This window comes from Penicillium canescens (assembly GCF_028828765.1).
Source record: "Penicillium canescens strain IBT 15451 chromosome Unknown utg000006l_segment0_segment0, whole genome shotgun sequence".
NCBI lineage: Eukaryota > Fungi > Ascomycota > Eurotiomycetes > Eurotiales > Aspergillaceae > Penicillium > Penicillium canescens.
The window spans coordinates 2,657,106-2,679,336 of record NW_026703968.1 but is presented as its reverse complement, the minus strand read 5'-3'; the positions used below and the strand labels follow the sequence as shown (position 1 = coordinate 2,679,336).

Sequence of the window (22,231 nt, the reverse complement as noted above, 5' to 3'; positions counted from 1 at the left end):
CTGTTTCTCACAGCGCAATGGCGGCACCAGCGCGGTAGAGCTTGATGTTGAGGGCGGGACGCTTCCAGAGAGCGAAGGACTGCTGCTCGGTCCAGTTGATGGAATCGGGGAGCAATTCCATGTCGAAAGTCCAGAGAAATTTGGCCATGAGCAGGCGCATTTCGGCGTTGGCGAGGCTGGTTGGTGTTGTTAGTGTTTGGGGTTTCTTTTTGAGTTTGGGGCCGTGTATAATATATAACTCACTGTTGACCAAGGCAGTTCCGGGGTCCGTATGAGTAGGGCTGAAAGGCGTCCCTGTTGTCGTTTTCGAAGCATTTGAACTCAGCGAGCCAGCGTTCTGGGATAAAAGACTCGGCGTTCTTGAAGTGGGAAGCTGCGTTGAAGGCTGAGAATAGCGAAATTGATACGGAGACCTGGGTTTGTGGTTGTTAGAATACATATTTTGTTTGAAGATCAGACCATGTTTTGATGTTTGATTTAAAACAAGCTCCAAGTTGCCCACGTCGTAGCACACAACACATAACAGATCAGTAACTCGACTCACATTTTCAGGGACGTATTTGTCATTAATGAAAGCTCCACCCTCGGGCACAATACGTGGTAACATAGACGGGATGGGAGGGTAAACGCGCATGGTCTCGGTCAGGACGGCATTTAAGTAGGGCAAGTCAACAAGAGAAGTCAGCTGGATCTCGGACAGGGAGCTGAAGGCACCACGGATCTCGCGCAGAAGTCGCTCGTACTTATCACGGTTGCGAAGGAGATAATAAGTACAGCCAGACAACAGAGCAGCAGTGGTCTCGCTACCAGCGAGAACGAAGACAGCCGCATTAGCATCCATCTCCTCCGGGGATACACCCTTTCCATCAGTGGAATGCTTGAGGATGTATGAGGTGAAATCAGGCCTGGTGGTTCCACGAGCGAGCCGACGACGGACTTTCTCAACGCTCAGGTCGAAGCTGGCTTGGCGCTTTTCGAGGAGGTGCTTTGGGACCAGGAATTTTACCAGAGGGACGAGGAAAGGGTAGAACCAAAAGAATTTCAGATAGGCACTGGCCTTGACGGCGTCCAAAATTACCAGTACCCACCAGTGGTACTTAGTGTTGTCGAGACAGCCGAAGGGCTCGCCGAATGCAAGATCGCCAATTAGATCAAAGGTGGTAAAGTTGAACCAGCGAGTGATGTCGAGATCTTGCGAGACAGAACTGCCCATGATTTCCTGCAGCTTCTCGATGAACATGTCGGCGTATTTCTGGAGGAATTCCTCCTGTTCGCGCAGGGCTTTGTTCGAGAAGGCGTGGGTTAGCAAACGGCGCATCCGGGAGTGATCCTCCTCATTTGCTGTGATGATTGCATCGACTCCATTCGGAGTGGGTGCATACAAAGCCGGGTCCTTGAGGAAGATTTTGTGTCCCTTCTTGCGGTGGCCGTAGATGTCTTTCCAGGCTGGGGCGGCGCGGTAGACTAGGGCATTCGGGGCGATGCGGACCACATCTCCATACTGGTCATGCAGGGCCTTCATAGTCGTGTGCTGCTTACCCTGGATATCCCAGAGAAGGTGAACAAGAGGAGTGATGGCAGCAAGCTTGGGTCCGGGGTAGCGAGACAGAGGGTGGATGTACAGGTTGTAGACGATGCAACCGACATTGTAAGCCAACAACTATAGAAGTTGCAGCCTTGGTGAGAAGCATATCTTTTAATTTTGCTTTTCTGTATCATAACTCACCAACAGAAGAAAAGCGGACAACATGTTCCAGCCAGACAGGTCGGTTAGGGCATAGTGCCAGCCAAAACCCACAACCACAGAATCAAAAAACATTATGAACAGATATTAGAACCTAAAGTACAGGCCAAAGATGAAGACAACTTCGCTTCCAAACCGAAGCCAACTGCTTCAAACGGACTGGCGGTGAGAAGCACCGGATGCAGGGAAGGGGACAGGTGAAGAAGGAAGAAGAAGAGCAGGGGTCCGGGGATTTGGGATCAAGGGACGGGAAACCCGCGTGAAACTGGATTATAGCAAGTGAGAATAAGAGAGGCGAGAGGTACATTGCCTTGTCTACAGGGTGCAAACCTATACAAGATGGTTGGGGGCGAATATAGTGGTAAAGATACTAAGGAGTATACCGTCTAAGTTCGAGTTTGAAGCACAAGTTAGGGCACACGCCTACGCGTTTAGTCTCATCACCACATTTAAGTCTGACTCAGGAGTTTACAAGTAGACAAAGGGTATGCCCTAACCGAAATATTTGATTGTGAAGGAAATTCCTTACTCGTAATTCGTGATATATGAACATGTCTATTGTATTGACAGCAGATACCTGAAGTTGTACTTATGTACTGGCAACAGAGAAACTCAAGATGCTTCCAGCAGCCAAGCCACCCACAAGTACCATGCTCATGAAACCACCAGCAGCCGGCCTCTCATCAGCAACCACCCAATGGCTGGCACCCATCATACAGCTCGTCCCCAGGTACCCATTGGTAGCGCCGAACAGAAATTGTACAGCAAGATAGAAAATGTCACTCTTCACAACAGCCCCTTTGCCGTTGATGTTGCAAAGTTGGTAGATTGGAATAAACATGACCCGTGCAATGGCCACGATAGCAGCCACTTGAGGATATTTGCCCAGGGAAACCCCGGGAATAGCCACGCCCATTCTCCCGACCAAGTCACCGAGGTTCCAGAGTAAGAATGCCAGGGGAACAAAGACGCTGGGGTCATAGATCCGTGAGCTAGCAGGGTCATTGACGGATTGAATTTCCGCCGTGTAGACCGGAAAGACCATAGAGACCAGAAAGCACATAAAAACAGCGAACGCCAGGAACCGCAACTTTGTGAACAAAGTCCACAGACTGACGGTCCTGGAATGCTCGTGCTCATCAGCAATGGACTCATCGTCCGCTCCTGCCACCTTTTGCCTGGACTGAGGTTGGTTCCTGAGAAGATATAGAAAAGCCAACAGCGCAATCACCGAGATGCCCGTCGAAGTGATAAAGTAGACAAAAGCCGATCTCGATGAAGTAGTCTGCGGCATGCTCGGGTCTTGAACCTGGCCCGGGTCACGATCAACGCTGTCCTCGTCCGACGGCACAGCAAGCACAGAGAAGATCTGAATAATACAAGGCAGCACACCCGCAACACCTTGTCCACTCATAATTGCCTGCGTATATTCGTCTCTCCCAAACCCAGAAACGTACGCAAAGACGCCGTTCTGGTTGATACCGGTTGCCAAGCTTGCGCCGAACACCATTACCATCAAGAAACCGAAGTAAGCCCGCGCAGACACATCGTTAAATACGATGGCCGAGAATGCGAGAACTGCGAACACGGCACAGTTGATCAACAGCGAGAGCGTTATGCGCCATGGGTATGATGCGTTCTTCTGCAGCTTTGCTAGAATATAGGCGATCCCGAGATTGGTGACAGTTGAGACTGAGAGAATAGACGGTTGGTAGTGTAGTCTTGTCCAGTCATCGGACTGGAACCGAGTGTAGAAATACGGTGTTGCGGCAAGGAACATGTTCCTATAAGGTGCTCCACGTTAGCTTCGTGGTTCTTCGATGCGCTTGCTCTCCGTGTTCCGATGCTGGATCCCACTTACCAGGCCCACAGCATGGATATCCCAAGGAGGAAAAAAATTCCATATTCTAGTCTTGAGAACTGAGATTCGTCCCGTCGTTGCGCTCGTGTCGTTCCATCGGTATCGTCTGCGAACTCGTTGATAGGCTCATATGCCGCTGGACGGGCCATGAGGCTGCGTATCCTGTCCATAGTTGGTTTATTTCCGGTCTTCCTGGTCACAGAAGGAAGATATTGCAGACAATAGAGAGTTATTCCATGTCAGGGAGCTGTAGGTTGGCAAATGATGTCGGAGGTGCAGCTGGGCAGTCCGGATGATTCATTAGTAAGCACGATATGCAGCCCATGCGGGCGATCTATAAAAACATAATCTAGAATGGACTGCTTATAGAATGGACTGGGTTATAGAAACCTGTACTCTGAACAAAGGAAAGTATCCCCGATATCACGGGGTTTACCATCCCCCTCTGGCACTCCATATTGGACAGATTCGTAGGGGACATCCACCCAGGCAAAATCATCCCTGGATAACGAGGTCTACCAACTCATTTCATTTGCTATTCTTATCTTTCACAAATACCAAGCGCCAGACTGGGATTGTCGGCCAGATGATGCAATGTAACCTTGGAAACGTCGTCTTATAGTAACCGACATAGTGTCTCTTGAAATTGCTTCTAGTGGTATTCGATCAAAATGTCTACGTTTACGCCGCTTCTTTTCTTTTGATTGCAAGAATTACAATACAAAATTCGATGGGATGGCCTGTTTTATGCCGTTATATTAGGCAGCATGACCCTACACTTTATGCTACATCTGTTGTCTCAATATTTTCTAGTGTTTTGAACTCGGGGACTTCATGAAATCCATACTTTATACATATTAGCAGTAAGAAGCTATCTGCAGGGAATAGATAGCATTGAACATTTTCTATTTTCATTCGCATAGGTTCTTATGCCGTAAGCTAATGATAACGTTATAGAGAAAGACCAACTACGTTAGTCTTGAAAAGAGTTCACATGTCTTCGTTCATAAAGGCTATATATTGACACACGTGTAACATCCCAGTCTACCCATATTCTAACCAAAACGCCAGCCCTTTCGCGTAGGTGAAATATTCACCCGCTATATACCGATACATCCAAGGCAGAATGAGCACCCAGGACCCAAACCCACACATTTGACCGACAAAATGCCCGAAATATAACAACAAAACGCTTCAAATACCAATATCAGATCAGAAGATAGAAGTAGAAGACAAACCATTTTAGAAGGAGATACCTCCACCAAGGAGATTGCCCCAGTTTCCACCAACCCAAATCCAATTACCCATAGAAACCTCAGTCCCAGTCTTCGCCGACTGCGCCAAATCAAGTAGCGCCTTGAAAGCGTTGCTGGAAGAAGAAGCATCACTGGTAGAGCTAGACGCCGCAGTCGAAACCGACGTACGACCCACTGCGTTGGTAACATTGTTCAAGCTGTCGACGGTATCAATAGCCGGACCCTGGTTGAAGAAATCGACCAGGATGAACGTCGGCTGACGGCCATTCCATGCAGACTTGCAATCCGATGCCGCAGTGCCCAGGTTACCAGTCCCACCAGAAGGCGCGTTGGTCGTTGCGACGTAGCTGGCGTTGGGGTACTCGATGTCGAAGGCTGATAGGTCGCTCGAGTAGAGGAAGTGGTTCATGAATGGGAGGAGGTTGGATGAGAGTGCGGAGTCGAGGTTGCCTGAGTAGGTAGAGGGTCGGTCGGGTTGGCAGCTGAAGTTTGAGGCGGAAGTCACGTCGTAGGGGTTCTCCCAGACGTAGGTCCATTCGTCCAGTAGGTAGGGGTAAGAGGTGCTCGCGTCGATGGATGATATGAATGTGACTAGCCGCTTGCCGTCATCGATCATTGTTTGGAGGGTTGGCCAGGTGCTTGGAGCGGAGCTTTGGGAGGTCGGCTCGTAGGCGTAGTCTGTTATGTTTGCTGTCGTGAACTCGGTATTGAGTTCTGAGGCGGTTGCGCCGTCGGAGTTGACGAGAAGAATCGTGACGACTATTTTTAAAATGTGTTAGTCCCATGCTTGTTTGTTTGGGGATATCTTCGTGCATTCGTCTCACCTTCGTTAGGGTTGTCATCCAGCCAGCTCTTGATGTCCTTCAGCCAGTCGCTCAGCAAGCCTGCGTCTAGAATGTTGCAGGAGCTATGGCATAGACGCCATTGTGAGTTGCTCTTGTGGACTTGGGCTGTTACTAGCCGGACACCGGCTGACAGCTGTGTTTTGGTGTCGTAGTACCTAGCCTGCGTTAGAGTGAAGATGCGGAGCTCAAATCCGGGGAACGTACTGGTCACCAGCGACCGAGTTACTGGTACTTGAGTCGCGCACGAAGGGACTGTCATGAGCGCCGAGATGTGTGATTTGGCCATAGGTCTTGGAGCAAAGGTCGGGCGAGTTGTTGCATGCTGTCGTACGCTTGTGGATCACTGGATTCGCAAGGACGGCGGGCAGCAAGGCCAGGAAGTTGAATGCGCGCATGGTATATAAAGTATAATAGTATCGAAAATAGGGTAAATATGAAGGAGTACAAATAAGACAAGTATGTGGACTTAAGAGGGAGTAGCAGCAGATGTTTACAGAGGCCGCGTTGCCGTCTCAACTATTCTTAGATGGTGGATCTGCAGTGCACTGCCATTGGGGCTCGGCAGCCCTTTTACTTGCGACTCCAATTTTGCAGGCTTACGCATATTCATTCTTTAATAGTCTAGGCACCAGGCAACTATTAATTATGGTGGCAATCCCTGACGATCTCCTATGTCTCATATGAATAATATACATGTACGTGTCCGTGGAGGCTCAGTGTTTTAATGGGTATTATATTCATTTATTCACAATTACATGCTAATTTACAATGGACGCCTTACGCTTCATAGCCCTTTAAGGGACAAACGTATACCAGGAGCACGTCGCTTGGCCCGAGATGATCGTGGCGGATTTACCAATCGCTCCCAATCTTTCTCCATTCCATCGAAAAGAGTTGAGTCGCCCCAAGCGCAGAAGACGTCGTCCAGGACTTTTTGTAGTGGATACGGATTTCGCCGCCGCAGCATGCGGTTCATGCGCCGTGCTGAAAGGACGTGGTGGCTGTAGAGCATGGCCATTCGGTGTCGGACTGCTTGTGAGATCAAGCGTTTATCAAGACGAAGACCTGATGCTTCCAATTCCCGAAGAAGAATGAGGCCCCGGACCCATGGAATGAGTTTTACATTCGTCGTAGGATGGGAAACGGTGAATCTTGACGCGGTTGTGTCGAGCACTCGAAACATGAATCCCCAGGAGACAATGGCAGCTTGCATCTGGGGTGTGAAGACCAAATCGAGCATCCGTCGATCGCGACCATTTGCCAGGTTTGTAGAGTCAAGCGGAGCTGCAGTGGTGGGGACTTGTGCCCAGGGAGTCTGTTTGGTGGTCCCGACATATTGGCAGACGAGCCACTGGCAGCAATCTCGGAGTTTGTCCCAGTCTGCCCACGCATTTGCCATGCCGAGTCGCTTAAGCATCTCCACCCAAAATGCAGCACTGACATACCCTCCTGCTGGAACCACACGCTTCAAAATCTTGAAGATGAAAAGGACCTCGTCAACCGCGGAGAGGCGCTGGCCCGGAGGCGGACGGTGGTTCATTCGGCGTGGGGTGAGAACCTGCTCAGCCATAAAGTCCACGCTGTCTTCACTTAAAGTCCGGCCATTTAGCGCTAGCTCGTCGGTGACCTTGGCTGCCGCACTTAATTCCCAGGCTGCGATGTGCTTTCGGAAATGGATGTCGAAGAGATCAGGCGCCTCAGGGTGCAGTTCCGTCAAAATTGCCAGTGTCATATTATATAGTCGCCAATCCCGAGCCATGTAGTAGGATACTAACATTGTCTCCTGCATGCGCACATCTTCGAGAACATCCGGGTGTTGGTCGCTGCGGAGGATATCTGAAAGAAGGATGTCACGGTTTTGCGCTGCGAGTTTCTGAAGCAAGCGCGCAAATATAGAATCTCCCACAGAAATGCCAGATTGTTTGAGAATTTTGAGTTTCTCCAGAATGTCCTGGTTGCCGTGAGCTCTGATGGCCATCTCTCGCAGCGTGCGTGGGCCAATTTCTGATACTCCGAGCATCTTGAGTCCACCGAGAACCATGTCGAAATTGAGAGCACGGGTAGCGAACATCTTCGCACCGATGTCGTCTTTGAATGGCCTTCCGTCCTTTGTGCGTTTTCCGTCGGCTTTCAGGGTTGGACCTATTGGACCGGGTTGATCAATCGAACCTTCAGTATCAAACCGCTTTTTAACATAGCCACGAAGCCTATTAAACTCTTTTCGTCGTCCAAATTTCTCCACAAACTCAAGCAGTGGCTGTATTTCATCGGGACTTTGTGGATGATCCTGGCGCCGAGCGAGGAAATGATGCATGGAGATTGCGCCCTCTCCTTGGCCTTGCCGTATAAGCATCGCAATTGCCGGGCCATATATTTTGTGGTCGGTGGTTGCGGAGCAAATTGCCTGGAACGCCTCTAACCCAGGTGTCAAGGAGAACTCCTGTGGATCCGTGGTAGTTGCCACCTCCATGCCAGCTGGAAGAGACGATAGACGAATCGCTGATGGAAGAATTTGCATAATATCATTTGCGCCAGCAATCTGGGATTTTTGCAGCTTTTTGTGATATTCAAGCGCACGTTTCGGCATGCCCTGGTCCAGAAGCCCACCCACGATCCTCACATATAACTGCGGCCATCGATCGCCTTGTCGCTTCCACAGATTGACGGCATATTCAAGCAAACTGTCCAGATAAAGTTCCCGCCTCAGTCCCAGGTCCACGAAGCTCTGCCAGAAGAAGTCCGCCTGTTCTCCTGTGATCGGCAGTCGAACCCCGTCCAGCCGGACTGTCAACCCTTCCCATATTTGTAACGTGCCATTGTCACCATAGTGACGCTGGCGGTACCGAAGAAGTTCTTCCCATAGATCGAAATTATCTCGAGAGTCCGGGTGGTCCACTAATCGCGTTCCAATGTTGTCGAGGTGTCCGACGTCTGATTCGAATTCAAGCTTTTCCGGCCGAAGTGATAGTGTCTTGGTAGGGCATAGCGGATTTTTGGGCGCTTTATTCGGCGCGACGGATATAGGTTCAGAAGCTTCCTCGCCCAGAGACTCAATGTCGTAGATCGCAAAGCTGAATGGCCGTTTCCCTCGGCATGAGTCTTCAAGCTTAGTTCGGGTAGGATTGTTATCGGGTTCGTCGAGTGGTGCCGGTTTGGCGTCTTGTGAATGGCATCGTAAACACCTATATCTGGACTCTAATTGCTCGATTCCGATCGGCGTTGCTGTGAGGGTATCAAGGATCGAGACGGCGGACGGCCTCTTCAACAGTCGCAGAAGCGCCGGGCGCATGAGTGATTAAGAGAAGATGATCGGGAGAGACAAGTTTCGACGTCGAACATTCTTCTGCGAGCTCCAGGCGTCAAATTGAAAAGTAACAAGGTTGTTTTCGAACAAATGTAAAGCTTCAAGCACTTTTCTGGAAAGACGCGCTTTTCCCTTTTGGGACGGCTGACTCGACACAAGGTCTGATTCGATCAGGTGATGTTCACGTGACGTGATTGACGTCCCTGTCCCTTCCGGCTCTTCGTCGACATCTCGCCATACTCCGAACCTCCAGTCTCCCCTCCTTTCTCGCTCCCAACCGCCAAAATGTTCCGTGCTACCAGCTCCCGCATGGCCGGGTATGTCGCTCCCTTCAATCGCTCTACAAGTCCCCGCACACAACCCCGATCATGACCGTGCGACCATCGAATTTCCTCTCACGATCTTCGGGTCCGGTTGCAGTCCAATTGCGATTGATGTTGCTGCGGGGACAAATTATTTCGACCTCTTACGACAAATTATACTGACTGCTTTTCTCGTTCTAGCTTCGTGTTCCGTGAGAACCGTGTGCCTTTCTACCAGCGCCTCTTCCAGAACCACGACGGCAAGCGTCAATGGTGGAAGGTCAGTTCGACCTGGAATGGGCACATACGCCCTCAATTGGGTACCAACAAATATCTAACGTTGGAATTGCTTCGCAGACCTCCCGTTCCGCTTACCTTATGTACCCCTACCTGATCTCCGTCTACGGTCTCGGTGCTGGTGAGTGGATCCTTTTTCCGACATTATGTACTGTCACATACATAGAGCTAACCGGACAACAGCTACCACCTACGCCATGGGCCGCATGGTCTTCGTTAGTCTTGCCCAACTCGTCCCTTGTCATTTTTCGACGATCAGGGCCGGTTAATGTTTGGATGTGTCCATATGCTGACTTCTTTATAGGGCCACAAGACCTGGATCTAAGCGACCAGTCATGAGACTTAGTTTGGCAAGAGGTAGAGGATGCCACTTTCAGTTCCGAGGGTTGTGAAGCTGCGGTGTCAGTTGTTTCTTATATGGTGTACTTCTATTCCAAGAAAGGGTTAGATGAGTTGGCAGCTACGCAGATTTGGAGCTGTACATATGATCAATTCAAGCGCCAATTCAAGATTGTTCCCTCCTATTTTTTCTCCTATCTCACGCCATCACTCCCTTGGGCTCTCTTCAAGATTAACTGGTTGTTTCGTCGTGGAGAAAGTATCATCTCACAAAGCGGCAAAACTGATGTCAAGACTTTCGAATTCAGTGATAGGGCGTTATTGCTAGATCTTGATTCTAACACTACAATCCATCTGGCCGTGCACATTTCAAGATGGCCACTGAGAATCAGAGTTTGGTGCAGGGCAAGCCTCTCTCATGGACAGAATTCGGGTCAAATAACTCAATCTGCTGCCTCGGACCCCCCTTTCTATCGCAGAAAGATCCATCGAGGCTCTTCTTTCAGTTGGACCCGGTGTATGATTTTGAGAGCGCATAATGGGAACATTTCCACGGGGTCATGAAATTGCGAATATTTCTAGAGCCTCATGAGAGACCATGCAGCGTAGTTGACTAGCGCTGATATCACGCTATGATCATGATGCATAGAACTGAACGTTATTTTCAATGATTCCGACACTGCAAGTCGGTGCTCACCGGACTCAGTCGATACACAGGACTTTGCCGTGTTGAGCGCTAAAATAACCTCAGAAGAGGCATGTTTTTTAAGTGCTACGTTAGAGATGTTTTATTTTATTTCCGGGAAAAACATAATCATTTACTCTGAAAACGTCAAGGACTTAGAATCCATGTTTTCTGGCATGGTTGTTCTTGAAGTTTGGTTTGTTGGGCTGAGAGGTTCGGAAGAATGGCAAGTAGGCTCAATGTTCAGAGTGACCGGAGATTGGAAATTGGGTCGATGCTGGTGGAAGAATAAGACCTGACTTAGAAAGTTATCAGTGATATGAGTAAAGGCGAGATACAAGGGCGAAAGAGAAAGGTTTTATATAAAACGAAGGCAGAGGCGAGAGAGCTTGACGGTAGAAGATCTCACAATTCGATTGAGAACGCCTTTGTGCCAACGTTGGCTACACTGCTGCTTTTACTATGCCTAGTCACTTGTAAGGCACACTGCTGGGAAGTTCTAAAAGATATTCACAATAGAGTCACCCTTGCACTGTTTCCTAACAGAGGCGTACTCCATCAAACTTCAGCTTCTTTTTCACATAGTTTGAATGTTTAAGTCAGTCCTAGGCGATTACCTACATTCTAAGTCCAATAATCAGGATCGTAGACAGCGTCTCTCTATAATACATTGTCATGCCCCAGAACTTCCGACAAATCAACCCAATACGTAGAAAAAAAGTCCATATCTTAGTGCATGACCTCATCATATTTGGTCTCATCAATAGAATCTAAAGCCAACGCCAGGCATTTGCTAATGTTTCAAACCTCTTTAATATATGAATTTCCTGGTTGGGAAAAGGTGTGCTGAGTCAGCTGTGAATCTCCCAGCCCTGGATTACCCCGGTTGAATGGACTAAATTCCAACACTACACCCCACTGATCGACTGCTTGTCAGCTTTGAAGAACGAGGATCAAGCCGAGAGGGCACTCTCCAAACACATATATATTGTAACAGGAACTGTGCATTGAGCCCCTGAAACACCGCGGTATTCTTTTATCATGGCTGTCACGATCGAGAGCCATGCACCCTGACACTTGATTCTCGCACATACGATCATGGATGAAGACCAACTTACATATACTGAGCGACCCGTCAAGCGGGTTCGTCAGGCTTGTGAGCCTTGCAGGTGAGTATTCATGCAACTTGACGATTAATCGAGATAGCCGTTGACCAATATCTCAGGCGGAAGAAAGCTAAATGCCCCGGGGAGCAACCTGTCTGCTCTCTCTGTGCTAGGCTACGGCAGCAATGTCTATATGCTGAAGAAAGGCGCCGGTTACCACCCCTCGAGGAACATTCCAGAGTAAATGACGCAGACAATCGAACGTCCAATGTTCTGGTAGTTTCCCTTGAACATAATTTACAAGTGACCTGGATCCCATCGGTATGCTGACTCCCTACTAGGAAGATAGAATGCGAAGTCTTGAGAATAAACTTGGAGAGGTTCTCGATGTGCTTGGGTAAGAACAAGCAATATATATAAGCCGTGACCACGCCACTGCTGACTGAAATATCAGTAGGTCAAGAAGCGAAACACAAATGCCAGCGGAACATCACATTCCTTCTGAGACACTGTCAAGACCAAGCTCATCCATTACGCTACCACCATGGGAGGAGATATTGCCCATTGCAGAACTTTATTTGCAGTATTGTGAATCTCAGCCTCTTCCTCTCTTCCATAGGGACAGCTTTCTCAGAACTCTACAAACACGAGATTCTGAGCTCATTTTTGCCATGCTGGCACTGGCATCTCGATTCTCATGCTCCCATTCTAATAGGACCGAGCCTACAAGTCTTGTGAATAGTTATGCCGAGGTTTCTCGAGGCTTGATCATGAAAAGAGTCTCGGAGGGGCCCGTGGAGCTTTCAACGCTCCAGTGTCTCTGCCTTTTGAGCTTGGTAGATTTTACAAGTATGCAATCGACATATTGTATCCTCTCCTTGTCGAATGCTAACCGTTCCCATTAGATGGTAACACGCATCGCTCCAGCATCCACAGCAGTCTAGCAATGAACCTTGCACAATGCGCCAATCTTGGCCAAGAGCCACGCACTGCAGTTAGCACCATAGTTCGCGAGGAACGAAGATGCTGTTTCTGGAGCATATGTCTCCTCAAACGACTACACGGCGGGGAGTTCTCGATATTAGACATGCCTGAAGTTGGAGGGCCGCCTTTTCCCCAAAGCCCAAAACGACCAGCACGACTGCTTTCGCCGGGGCCATCAACCGTCGAAATGCGGCGAAGTGACATGCAAGACGAAGGAATCATTGCCTACGTTATAACACTGAGTGAAGCATTTGCAAGAACAGCACGATACGTGCGACTTCACGGCCGGCCCAGCAATGTCCCACCCTGGTCTCCCCATTCCGAATACTCGAAGATCCTCGCCTTGCAGATGGATCTCGAGACTAGAATGCCCTACATCCATCGGTTCAAGCCTGCAAATCTAGGCGACAGAACCCTAGAGGAATTGCAGACACATCGTGAATACTGGGGTCCTTGGTTCTTGAACCAGTTCATGTATCACACCAGTTTGTGTCTTCTGAACCATCCCCTCCTGCTCTCCTTGAGTCTTCGCAATTTCCGGAATACCATTCCAGAAATCTTCCTGCAGCATACATCGGACTTGATTTCTTCGCATACGACCTGGATCATTCATTTCATCAATTACTTTGAAGAGAAATCGTTTCTGGTTTCGGATCCGCTACTGGGTTATAGTGCTGCTGTTGTGGCTACCATCGAGCTGCAACTCAGCTTTACAGATAACTCGACAATCAGGGAACAGAAACGTGAGAGATTTACCAAATGCGTCAAGTTTGTACAGCAGATAGGCGAAAGATGGCCGCATATGGCCCGGTTGGTACGAACATCATCTTTCCAGGAACAGAATCAACAGTACGATGGACTGACTGACCATATATTTCTTATATCACAGGCTCACAGACTCCAACGCCTAGAAGATGCAGTCTCAGCAACCTACCAATCATACCCAGATGCACAAAACCAAAGCCTCCTGATCGACCTATCTCGCTTCTGGGAAATCCTAGAATACTCCTCAAACAGCGACACAGACTCTGCCCGACGTCTATTCGGGGAATCTCTCTATGCAGGATCCTCTTCTGCCGGCGCAGAAGTATCCCAAACGTCCCCTTTACCAGCGCCGTTCCGACTGAATCCCCAAGATGAAGGCACCCCAAACCTTCGACAACAACCTTTCACTGCCAATGCCGCCTTTCCAACCCAGGAATACCCAGCGAACTCTCTAGTCTCGCCGCAACATTTAACGCTGTCGAATGATGAGTTCTCAATCCTTGCTACGAATTTCTTCTCGCAGGGTCAGGAGTTTCTCCGTAGTGCGGATAATTGGGATAGTATTGGGAATTTTTAGATAAAGATAATACATTCTTTCAATTCTCGTACGTCTATCTGATAGTATTTTCTTTTATGTCATAAATGCAAGATCGATTTCATGATATGTTCATAAAAGGACGCCGCTTATAATGAAGACAGCGAACCCTTGAACTCCTCGACGAACTTGAATACTTCGGAGAAAGTGTTGTACAAAGGCGTAGGCGCAACACGGACGACACCGGGCTCGCGCTTGTCGCAAATGATACCCGCATTCTGCAGCCTGTCCGATACTGTGTGCAACAGGCCAGGCTTGAGCAGAATGCTCAATTGCGCACCGCGAGCATGGGGATCTGAGGGAGTGATGATCTCAAATAAGCATGTCTCTTTCGTAGTATCCTTCAAAAGCAGGTGCTCCAGATAGGCTGTCAACTTGATAGACTTTTGGCGCAGGTTTGTCATCGAGGTCTGGTCGAAGACGGACAATGCTGCGCAGAGACAAGTGAGATCAATGACTGAAGGGTTGGAGAGCTGGAAACCTCCGGCACCCGGAATTGGCTTGAAGTCTGCTGAGGATTAGCATATGGTCCAATTCCTACGTCTTAGCAAGAGTATGCTGGAATGGAAAAACTCACTATTATCCATCTTAAATCTGACCGAGCGGTCACCACCATACCATCCAGTCAATCGATGACGGAACTTGGGAGAGTCCTCGCCAGCACTGTAATCAACCTTTCCATGTCTCTCATGAACGAAAAGACCACCCATCGCGCCGGGCCCGGCATTTCCATACTTGTATGTACACCAAGCAGCAAAGTCAACGTTCCAGTCGTGCATCTTGAGCTCCACATTTCCGTAGGCGTGAGCAAGATCCCATCCAACGACGAGATTGCGCGCTTTAGCATACTTGGTGATCTGAGGGATGTCGAATAGCTGCCCGGTGTAGTACTGGATACCGGGGAGGAGAAGCAATGCTCCATCCTCGGCGTGCTTGTCGATGTACGACAGGATCTTCTCTGTTGAGATCTCATGTTGGCCTTCATCTGGGCCAATGAGAACCATGTTCTCTTTAGCGTCGAGGCCGTGCCAGGCAATGTGAGACTCGATTGCGTACTGGGAATATGTTAGCGAGTGTAGCACGGAAATCAAGTGAACAATATTTTATCCTCGAAAGCTCAATCTAGCAAAACTTACATGGTCGCTAGGGAATGCCTTCCAATCCATCAAGATCTTTCGTCGGGTCTCAGTCGGCTTGTAGAAGCTAGCAAGCAATAAATGAAGATTCCCGGTTAATGTGCCCATAGCGGCGACTTCTTCAGGCGCAGCACCGACAACCCGGGCCATGGACGCAGCAGCCTGCTCGGCCAATAGCTGCCATTGCTTCAATGGTGAGTCTTCGAGATCAGTGAAGTGGCCGCAGACTCCAATGGATGACCAGGTATCCAGCTGGGCCTCCATGTACTTTGATACGGCCTTGGGCTGGATACCCAATGAATTACCGCAGAAATAAATGCTGGGCTCTGAGGAAAGTCCTGTGTAGCAGTGTTAGATCTGATAATGCATACATATTGTACAAGGTTATATCTGGGGAAGTCTCACCCGGCTTCGCTAGCTTCTTTGTCGCGAGATTGGCCTTGGAGGGAATAATGAATTGGTCGCGGAAACCTCTCAAAGGGTCCGCGGCATCCAGCGAAGCAGCATATTCCAACGATGCCGCCTCTGCAGGGAATACGGGCTTGGGTGCTTTCGTGAAAATCATTTTGGTAATAATGGAATGGGTATGTGATCGGTGTACGATGATGACGAAGCGCACACAAAATCAGGGGGAGCTATGGAGGAGTGACAGTACAAATGATTGTCAAACATGCAGTCGTTCTTATAATAAATGGGAGACAAATCGGAGGCGTGGGAGCTGCTACTCGTATGCAACACCGGATGAACATCCGCTTCCGCCTCCCCGATCCGTCTCCACATATCCGCTTCCTGATCCGTGTCGGTCTTCATGTATTAACTTACCAAGTTATGTGAGGGTTATATGATGATAAATTAGTATTATGGCAGTTTTCGTCAGTGATCTACAGTTGGGTTAGTACAAGGATAAAACATCCCTCGTATACTGCAATACCCTGTCTTCTCGTATAGGCTGTGTGGAATCTGCAAGGAGTTGATCGACTCTATGCAGCAATGTGAGAAGACCAGCATAGTATTGCAGAGATGTGACTAGGCAAACAAAGTATCACCGTCAGCACATAAGATACAACATATGCGCAGGCTTATCATTCTGCTGAAATAAAACTTGCCAATCCACCCGAAACACGGATAGATATCCGGGTCACTTCCGGGATTTATAGATCTTGACTAAACTGACCGACACAAGCCGATACAGTAAAATCCAGAGTCTATCCATGCTCTTATGATCTTTATTTGATGCCAAAAGAATAAGTAGTACTTTGTTTGCTGTCCAGCCCTCCATCTTTGTGACACAACTTGTGAACCTGCATCTTTAACAATGCTTGAATCATCCAATACCTCCGTCGATGCCATTTTCAAGGAGTATGTCCATCGTGGCTTCCTTCCAGATGGACTACCCCTGGAAAGCCTCCCAAGCCCCTACTACAAGGCATGGGAAGACATCGCCAGCCAACTCCCAGCTCTCATCCAGACAGGCCAGATCCGAGACATGATCGATAATCTGCCAGTCTGTTCAATTGAGCATCTCCAAACAGAACGGGAATGGCGTCGTGCATATGTCATCATGGGCTATCTCAGCCATGCCTACATCTGGGGAGGAGACAAGCCCAAAGAAGTGAGCCTCTATCCACCTCACCCTTGCAATCACAGCCACAGGGTAGCAGAACCCTAACAATACAAAACAATAACCAGATTCTGCCCCCTTCCATCTCAAAACCGTTCCTTGAAATATCTTCTCACCTCGAAGTCCCCGCCTGCGCAACCTACTCAGGCCTCACCCTGTGGAACTTCAAAGCCCCATCTCCAAATGCAGACACCACAGACCCAGACAATCTTCATGTGCAGACCTCCTGGACCGGCACAAAAGATGAAGAATGGTTCATGCTCATCTCCGTCGCTGTCGAAGCCAAGGGTGCCCGATTGATCTCGCAGATGCAGGAGGCTATCAAAGCTGTCACTGCCAACGACGCAGATCTCCTTACTTCTCTGCTATACCGTTTCGCGGATGGTCTAAGTGATCTCACGCTGACGCTTAAGAGGATGTATGAGCATAACAGACCTGCTGTCTTCTTTCACCAGCTGAGGCCTTTCCTTGCTGGTAGCAAGAATATGGGACCGGCTGGTTTGCCCAGGGGTGTTTACTATGATGTCGGCGATGGGGTCGAGAGGCCCGAGAACTGGAAGCAGTTGAGTGGTGGGAGTAATGCACAGAGTTCGTTGATTCAGGCGCTTGATATCTTCTTGGGTATTAAGCATTCTGATTCGGCCTCTGGTGAGAATTTCATTGAGGTCAGATTCCATTGCCCCTATCTCTTTTCGTGAGAGTTATTGAAGATGTGCAAGTATACTGACTTTATTCCAGGAAATGCGCAAATATATGCCTGGTCCACACAGACGTTTCCTTCAAAGCCTCGCTGCGATCTCTAATATTCGTACCTATATCCAGTCATCGGCTGATAAGTCGACTGAGAAAGAAGCCTACAACGCTGCTGTCAATGAGCTCAAGGCTTTCCGGGATACACACATCCAGATGGTTACTCGGTACATTGTCATGGCAGCGAAACAACCCAATCCCTTGAAGCAGGACACTGACCGGGTCAACTTGGCCACGGCGAGCCAAGCCACCGAGAAAGAACACCATCTTGCTGGGACTGGTGGCACGAATTTGATTCCTTTCCTCAAACATACCAGAGATACTGTCCAGGAAGCGAAGTGTTAGAGCTTTCAAAAGAATCTGGTGTGATGACTTTATGACTGTGTGTTAGATTTATTTGCTCAAATAGTGTTGATAAACAATATTGATTCGTGTTATTTCATTACTTCCAGTAGTGTAGTTCGCTGTCCCTGTCCTTAGCCCAAAAAATTGGACCAGATGAAACCCATACCATAAATAGACAAGCAATTAATCCGAGGGGTGTTTCACGGCCCTGTATTTGCATTATCCTTGGCACTCAATGTCGCTGGGAATGACCGTGTGATAGACGGATTTTTCCATACTAGAATGTGCAGTCTCGGGTGTGAATCCAGCATCATTCATAGTACGGTCTCACTTTTCAGGTAACGAGGATGATAGAGTTGGTGAAGATATAACCCTGAGTTAGTCACTTCGGGGCTTTATGCGGGGAGCAGAGGACCATAGATGAAGCACTGTGTTTGGAATTCCCCTGGGCCGGTCCATGGCGGTCTCAGTTACGAGATGTCGAGTCTCGTGTGTTCAGTTCTGATGCCTCACAAGTTTGAATTTGCCAGATCGGGTGGTGGTGACGGTTGCTGATCGAAGACATGCTGGCAGGGTTCGCTAGATAGCCACACAGCGATGATAGGCTTGCTTCTTGACATACCAAAAGCGAAGCAATCACCTCTTCTTCGTGTTGGCAGGCACGCCCTCGCTCTCTCGCAATTCAGCCAGCAACTTTTCTCTCTCAACCAGGCGCTCCTTCTCTTCCTTGATCATCTGCTCGACTGTCTGGGTCGCCTCGGCCATCCGATGAAGCTCCTTGTTCTCAGTCGTGCGACTGTAAGGATTGCCGGGGGTATCACTCATAGGGATATCAGCTGTCGCAATCTGTCTGGCATTCTTCCCTTTGCTCTTCGAAGGCTGTCCACCACCAGGGCCACCGGTAAGTATCTCGTAGAACGCCTCGACAGGCTCATTGAAGATGATCTCCTCATAGTTCTGGCTGACGACTGTCTCGCGGCGCTCTTTCATGCCCTCCGCATCGGGTCCGTACGGGTGTAGCTTCAGGCTGTGCCACAGGGTCTGGGCCTTCTCCCCCGACTCGGGGGCGAAGAACAGCTTGAGTTGGATTTCGAATTCACCCCAACCGGTTTCAGAGACTTCGAAGGGAGGCTGCTCAATTGTGCGGACATTCTGAGCGTATGTCTCGTGTAGCTTGAACTGGACTTTCTTTAGCCAGTAGGAGATGTCTTCGCCGTTGACTCCGCGGACGAAGATTTGCCAGCGGTGCGTGTGGTCGGGTGGGCAATCTGCTGGCTTGTTCTCTGGGTCGAAGGGGTGTGCGACACTGCCGAAGACTAGGATTGTTAGCTTGCGACTGTTGGTGATGCGCATTACGCGAACATACCAAATGGTCGGTAGATGGAGATGCCCTGCGAGATTCGCGTTAGTTTAGTTTCGGTTCTCATTTCTGGGATGGAATACTGACTCTGACACGCTTGTTTGCTATTGCTGATGGCATTTTGTAGCTTGAATGGTTTGTAGAAACAGTGGGATAGAATATGTTGAACAAGGGCGGAAATGGCGACTTGCTACACCGCCCGACAGATTCATGCCTGAGGCAAGAAGCCAAGACTTGCCTTCCCGGAGCAGGTGATACCGGATGACGCTAGCTGCGGAAACTTGGACAAGGACATTCTTGAATGACCTCAGAGCTAGCTGGCATATTTTTGAGTTACTTCAGGTCCCTCAATTGCAAGAGTCAACAGACCATTGTTGAGGTTCCAATTCGCCTGAACCAGTGATATCATTACCGGAGCTATCAAGAGCATCAACATGGCCGCCAAAAGATTAGTTGTTGCCGGTGGAAGTGGATTTCTAGGTTTGTTATACGCATCTGCTTTCTTATTGTAAATCATTGCTAATTTGACATTCTAGGGTCCCGAATCTGTAAATCTGCGGCGGCAAGGGGATGGACAGTCACATCATTAAGGTACCTATCCTGGCAATTTATGGGTTTATGGATTTATGGATAATTGTGCACTAACACATCTCTAGTCGCTCGGGTGAGCCACGGTGGGACACAGTCACTGATTCCAAGGAGCGTCCCAGCTGGGCAGGCTCCGTGGAATGGGCCAAGGCCGATATCTTAAAGCCAGAGAGCTATAAGTCGTATTTGAACGGAGCTTCAGCTGTTGTTCACACAATGGGCATTCTACTGGAAGCAGACTACAAGGGTGTTGTGCAAGGGAGGGAGCCCATCATCGGTGGCCTCCAGCGAGCCTTTAGCTCGTCTAAGCTAGGAAGCCAGAACCTTCTGTCCAGAAAAGAGGGTGAGGCCCTCGAGCCGAAGGAGAGAGATGGGCAGTTGACCTATGAGCTGATGAACCGAGACTCAGGTGTGTACAATGGTTCTATTCAGGGCGGGAGATATGTTTGAGAAGCTAACGAATGCCTTGCGCTTGGTATATATAGCCATTGTACTAGCCCAGGAATCCAGTAATGAACATGTCCCGACTTTCGTCTACATCTCTGCTGCTGCTGGCGCACCGCTCCTGCCGGCCAGGTATATCACCACCAAGAGGGACGCAGAGGCAGCCATCACATCCACCCTCCCAGACCTGCGAAGCATCTTCATACGTCCGGGCTTCATGTATGACTCCAGCAGAAAATTTACGCTGCCAATCGCAATGGGTGGTTTCGTCGCCTCGGAGTTCAACGCGTTCCTCCGGAATAAGCTTGGGTTCCTCGGGTCGATGGCAGAGAAACCACTCAAAGTTGATGTTGTCAGCGAGGCGGTAGTCGAGGCATTGGAGGATGAGTCCACTAAGGGCGCCGTCGGAACAAAACAGATTGAGGCACTTGCAACCAAGGCCTGGCGAAAGTCGATGCTCTAGGTCTGGATTGAGTGACCTGGGAATGCTTGTAAAACATGTTTTCGGCGAACAAAATTCGGAGTCATCGATATTCTCGCTAGTTGATTCCTTGCTCTTTTAGGCAAGATGTATAATCCCACCCATGTATCATATCGCAATCAAGTTCAAGTTAAGATTAGATCATAGTGCCACGCTCGAAGCTGTCCCGAATCTCGGTAGTGTACTAGAAAATTGTCAGCATGATTCCCGATGTTCAAAGAAATGAAGCACATAAAAACTCACCTTGTTATAGAAACGAGCCAGCTTCATGTTGAACTGCTTGTTCTTCTCGTTGATGTATGTCACATCAGAATCATCATCGCCGCGACGCTCCTTGCGCTTCTTGAGACGAGCCTCCTCAGCCTTCTGCAGATCATTCACCAGCCTGTCAACAGCGGCACGATCCGGCTTGCTGTCTGTGAAGCCAGTAGAATCCGCGGTGGAATAGAAGCTGCCGTTCTTGTCGACTGCGATCATTTCTCCATCCTCCGTCTCCACAATCTCAAGATCACCGTTAGCCGCGGCCTTCTCAATCGCAGCCATCTTGTCCTTTTCGTATGAGTCCAAGTTGGGCTGCAGTTCCCTCATCTGCCTCTTGTACACCTTGCGCGCATCCTGTGTGTAATCCTTGAATGCCACATCGTCACGGTGGCGCTGTTTCTTTGCCATACGCTTATCCCACTTCTCGGATTCATCAACTGTCCAGTCCCATGCACGCTTACGTTCAAAGTCTTCTCCTGCCGCTTCTGTGTCCGCTTTGAGGAGGTTGTGTGAAGCAAATGCATGCTTGCGGGACAATGTGTTGAGCAGTGCCGGATCCGTGGTCAGACGCTGAGACTCGGCGGCGGTTTCTTTTAAGTTGCGTTCGGTAGCGGATTTCTATTACTCGAGTTAGTATGTGGCTAGGGTAGATGGTTTAAAGTCCACTTACTGCTCGAGCTTGCAGAGCTTTGAACCTTTCCATTCTGTCGCGCGACTTTGAGGCACCATCATCCGCTTTGCTTTCGGCTTTGTTTTCAGAGCTTGTATCGGGGGTGTCTGAAGTATTCTTAATCGGTTTTTCAATCTGTTCTTCGCCCGCCTCGTCCTTTGCGGACTTCTCCGCATTTCTTGTTTGAACCATGCTAATACCCTGTCGGTAAGTAAGTTGATAAGAAGCGATAGTCAAATGGAATTCAGTTTGTGGCAGCGTTGGTGAAAAGCAGGTAGAGGCAGGGTGAAAGCCTCACCGAAGTGTGAATGAGGTCCTCCTCACCGAAGATCGCACCGCCCTTGAAATGCCGGCAGAACCCCAGACTTGACCCCTTATCGATTGTTTATCTTCTCCACCTTTTGACCTCGACGGTGTCGTCTTGTTGGACATGGGAGTTCCACGCCTGCTGTTGCGTAGGCAATGGCTTCCTCAACCCCGTCTGAAGTCGGG

The 22,231-nt window shown here is 49.2% G+C and overlaps 11 protein-coding genes across 11 annotated transcripts; 4 read left to right on the top strand and 7 right to left on the bottom strand.

The window, feature by feature from the left end:
• Positions 1-7: 7 nt before the first annotated feature.
• N7446_009989 (cytochrome P450) lies at positions 8-1,819 on the bottom strand (the record flags this gene model as incomplete). The annotated part of the gene is made up of 4 exons (XM_058518734.1): positions 8-176; positions 244-413; positions 545-1,660; positions 1,727-1,819. The coding sequence occupies 4 exons, from the start codon at positions 1,817-1,819 to the stop codon at positions 8-10; spliced, it is 1,548 nt and encodes a 515-aa protein (XP_058369522.1).
• A 514-nt stretch (positions 1,820-2,333) lies between these two features.
• N7446_009988 (nucleoside transmembrane transporter FUN26) lies at positions 2,334-3,775 on the bottom strand (the record flags this gene model as incomplete). The annotated part of the gene is made up of 2 exons (XM_058518733.1): positions 2,334-3,528; positions 3,606-3,775. 2 exons carry the CDS (start codon positions 3,773-3,775, stop codon positions 2,334-2,336), a joined length of 1,365 nt encoding a protein of 454 aa, XP_058369521.1.
• A 1,072-nt stretch (positions 3,776-4,847) lies between these two features.
• N7446_009987 (uncharacterized protein) lies at positions 4,848-6,101 on the bottom strand (the record flags this gene model as incomplete). Its single annotated transcript, XM_058518732.1, has 3 exons — positions 4,848-5,620; positions 5,686-5,861; positions 5,911-6,101. 3 exons carry the CDS (start codon positions 6,099-6,101, stop codon positions 4,848-4,850), a joined length of 1,140 nt encoding a protein of 379 aa, XP_058369520.1.
• A 389-nt stretch (positions 6,102-6,490) lies between these two features.
• Positions 6,491-8,995, bottom strand: N7446_009986 (uncharacterized protein; the record flags this gene model as incomplete). The annotated part of the gene is made up of 1 exon (XM_058518731.1): positions 6,491-8,995. The coding sequence occupies one exon, from the start codon at positions 8,993-8,995 to the stop codon at positions 6,491-6,493; it is 2,505 nt and encodes an 834-aa protein (XP_058369519.1).
• A 300-nt stretch (positions 8,996-9,295) lies between these two features.
• Positions 9,296-9,934, top strand: N7446_009985 (cytochrome c oxidase subunit 7; the record flags this gene model as incomplete). Its single annotated transcript, XM_058518730.1, has 5 exons — positions 9,296-9,327; positions 9,514-9,592; positions 9,670-9,730; positions 9,793-9,824; positions 9,914-9,934. The coding sequence occupies 5 exons, from the start codon at positions 9,296-9,298 to the stop codon at positions 9,932-9,934; spliced, it is 225 nt and encodes a 74-aa protein (XP_058369518.1).
• Positions 9,935-11,731: 1,797 nt separating this feature from the next.
• Positions 11,732-14,065, top strand: N7446_009984 (uncharacterized protein; the record flags this gene model as incomplete). The annotated part of the gene is made up of 6 exons (XM_058518729.1): positions 11,732-11,802; positions 11,859-12,015; positions 12,081-12,136; positions 12,194-12,588; positions 12,645-13,537; positions 13,613-14,065. The coding sequence occupies 6 exons, from the start codon at positions 11,732-11,734 to the stop codon at positions 14,063-14,065; spliced, it is 2,025 nt and encodes a 674-aa protein (XP_058369517.1).
• Positions 14,066-14,172: 107 nt separating this feature from the next.
• On the bottom strand, positions 14,173-15,784 carry N7446_009983 (kynureninase; the record flags this gene model as incomplete). The annotated part of the gene is made up of 4 exons (XM_058518728.1): positions 14,173-14,591; positions 14,661-15,138; positions 15,220-15,557; positions 15,625-15,784. The coding sequence occupies 4 exons, from the start codon at positions 15,782-15,784 to the stop codon at positions 14,173-14,175; spliced, it is 1,395 nt and encodes a 464-aa protein (XP_058369516.1).
• Positions 15,785-16,534: 750 nt separating this feature from the next.
• N7446_009982 (indoleamine 2,3-dioxygenase) lies at positions 16,535-17,935 on the top strand (the record flags this gene model as incomplete). Its single annotated transcript, XM_058518727.1, has 3 exons — positions 16,535-16,831; positions 16,909-17,505; positions 17,579-17,935. The coding sequence occupies 3 exons, from the start codon at positions 16,535-16,537 to the stop codon at positions 17,933-17,935; spliced, it is 1,251 nt and encodes a 416-aa protein (XP_058369515.1).
• Positions 17,936-18,571: 636 nt separating this feature from the next.
• On the bottom strand, positions 18,572-19,415 carry yaf9 (YEATS domain-containing protein YAF9; the record flags this gene model as incomplete). Its single annotated transcript, XM_058518726.1, has 3 exons — positions 18,572-19,251; positions 19,302-19,326; positions 19,383-19,415. 3 exons carry the CDS (start codon positions 19,413-19,415, stop codon positions 18,572-18,574), a joined length of 738 nt encoding a protein of 245 aa, XP_058369514.1.
• A 314-nt stretch (positions 19,416-19,729) lies between these two features.
• On the top strand, positions 19,730-20,790 carry horA (ubiquinone biosynthesis protein COQ11; the record flags this gene model as incomplete). The annotated part of the gene is made up of 4 exons (XM_058518725.1): positions 19,730-19,775; positions 19,832-19,886; positions 19,952-20,292; positions 20,369-20,790. The coding sequence occupies 4 exons, from the start codon at positions 19,730-19,732 to the stop codon at positions 20,788-20,790; spliced, it is 864 nt and encodes a 287-aa protein (XP_058369513.1).
• A 154-nt stretch (positions 20,791-20,944) lies between these two features.
• N7446_009979 (pre-mRNA-splicing factor SYF2) lies at positions 20,945-21,931 on the bottom strand (the record flags this gene model as incomplete). The annotated part of the gene is made up of 3 exons (XM_058518724.1): positions 20,945-20,992; positions 21,052-21,687; positions 21,740-21,931. 3 exons carry the CDS (start codon positions 21,929-21,931, stop codon positions 20,945-20,947), a joined length of 876 nt encoding a protein of 291 aa, XP_058369512.1.
• Positions 21,932-22,231: the final 300 nt, after the last annotated feature.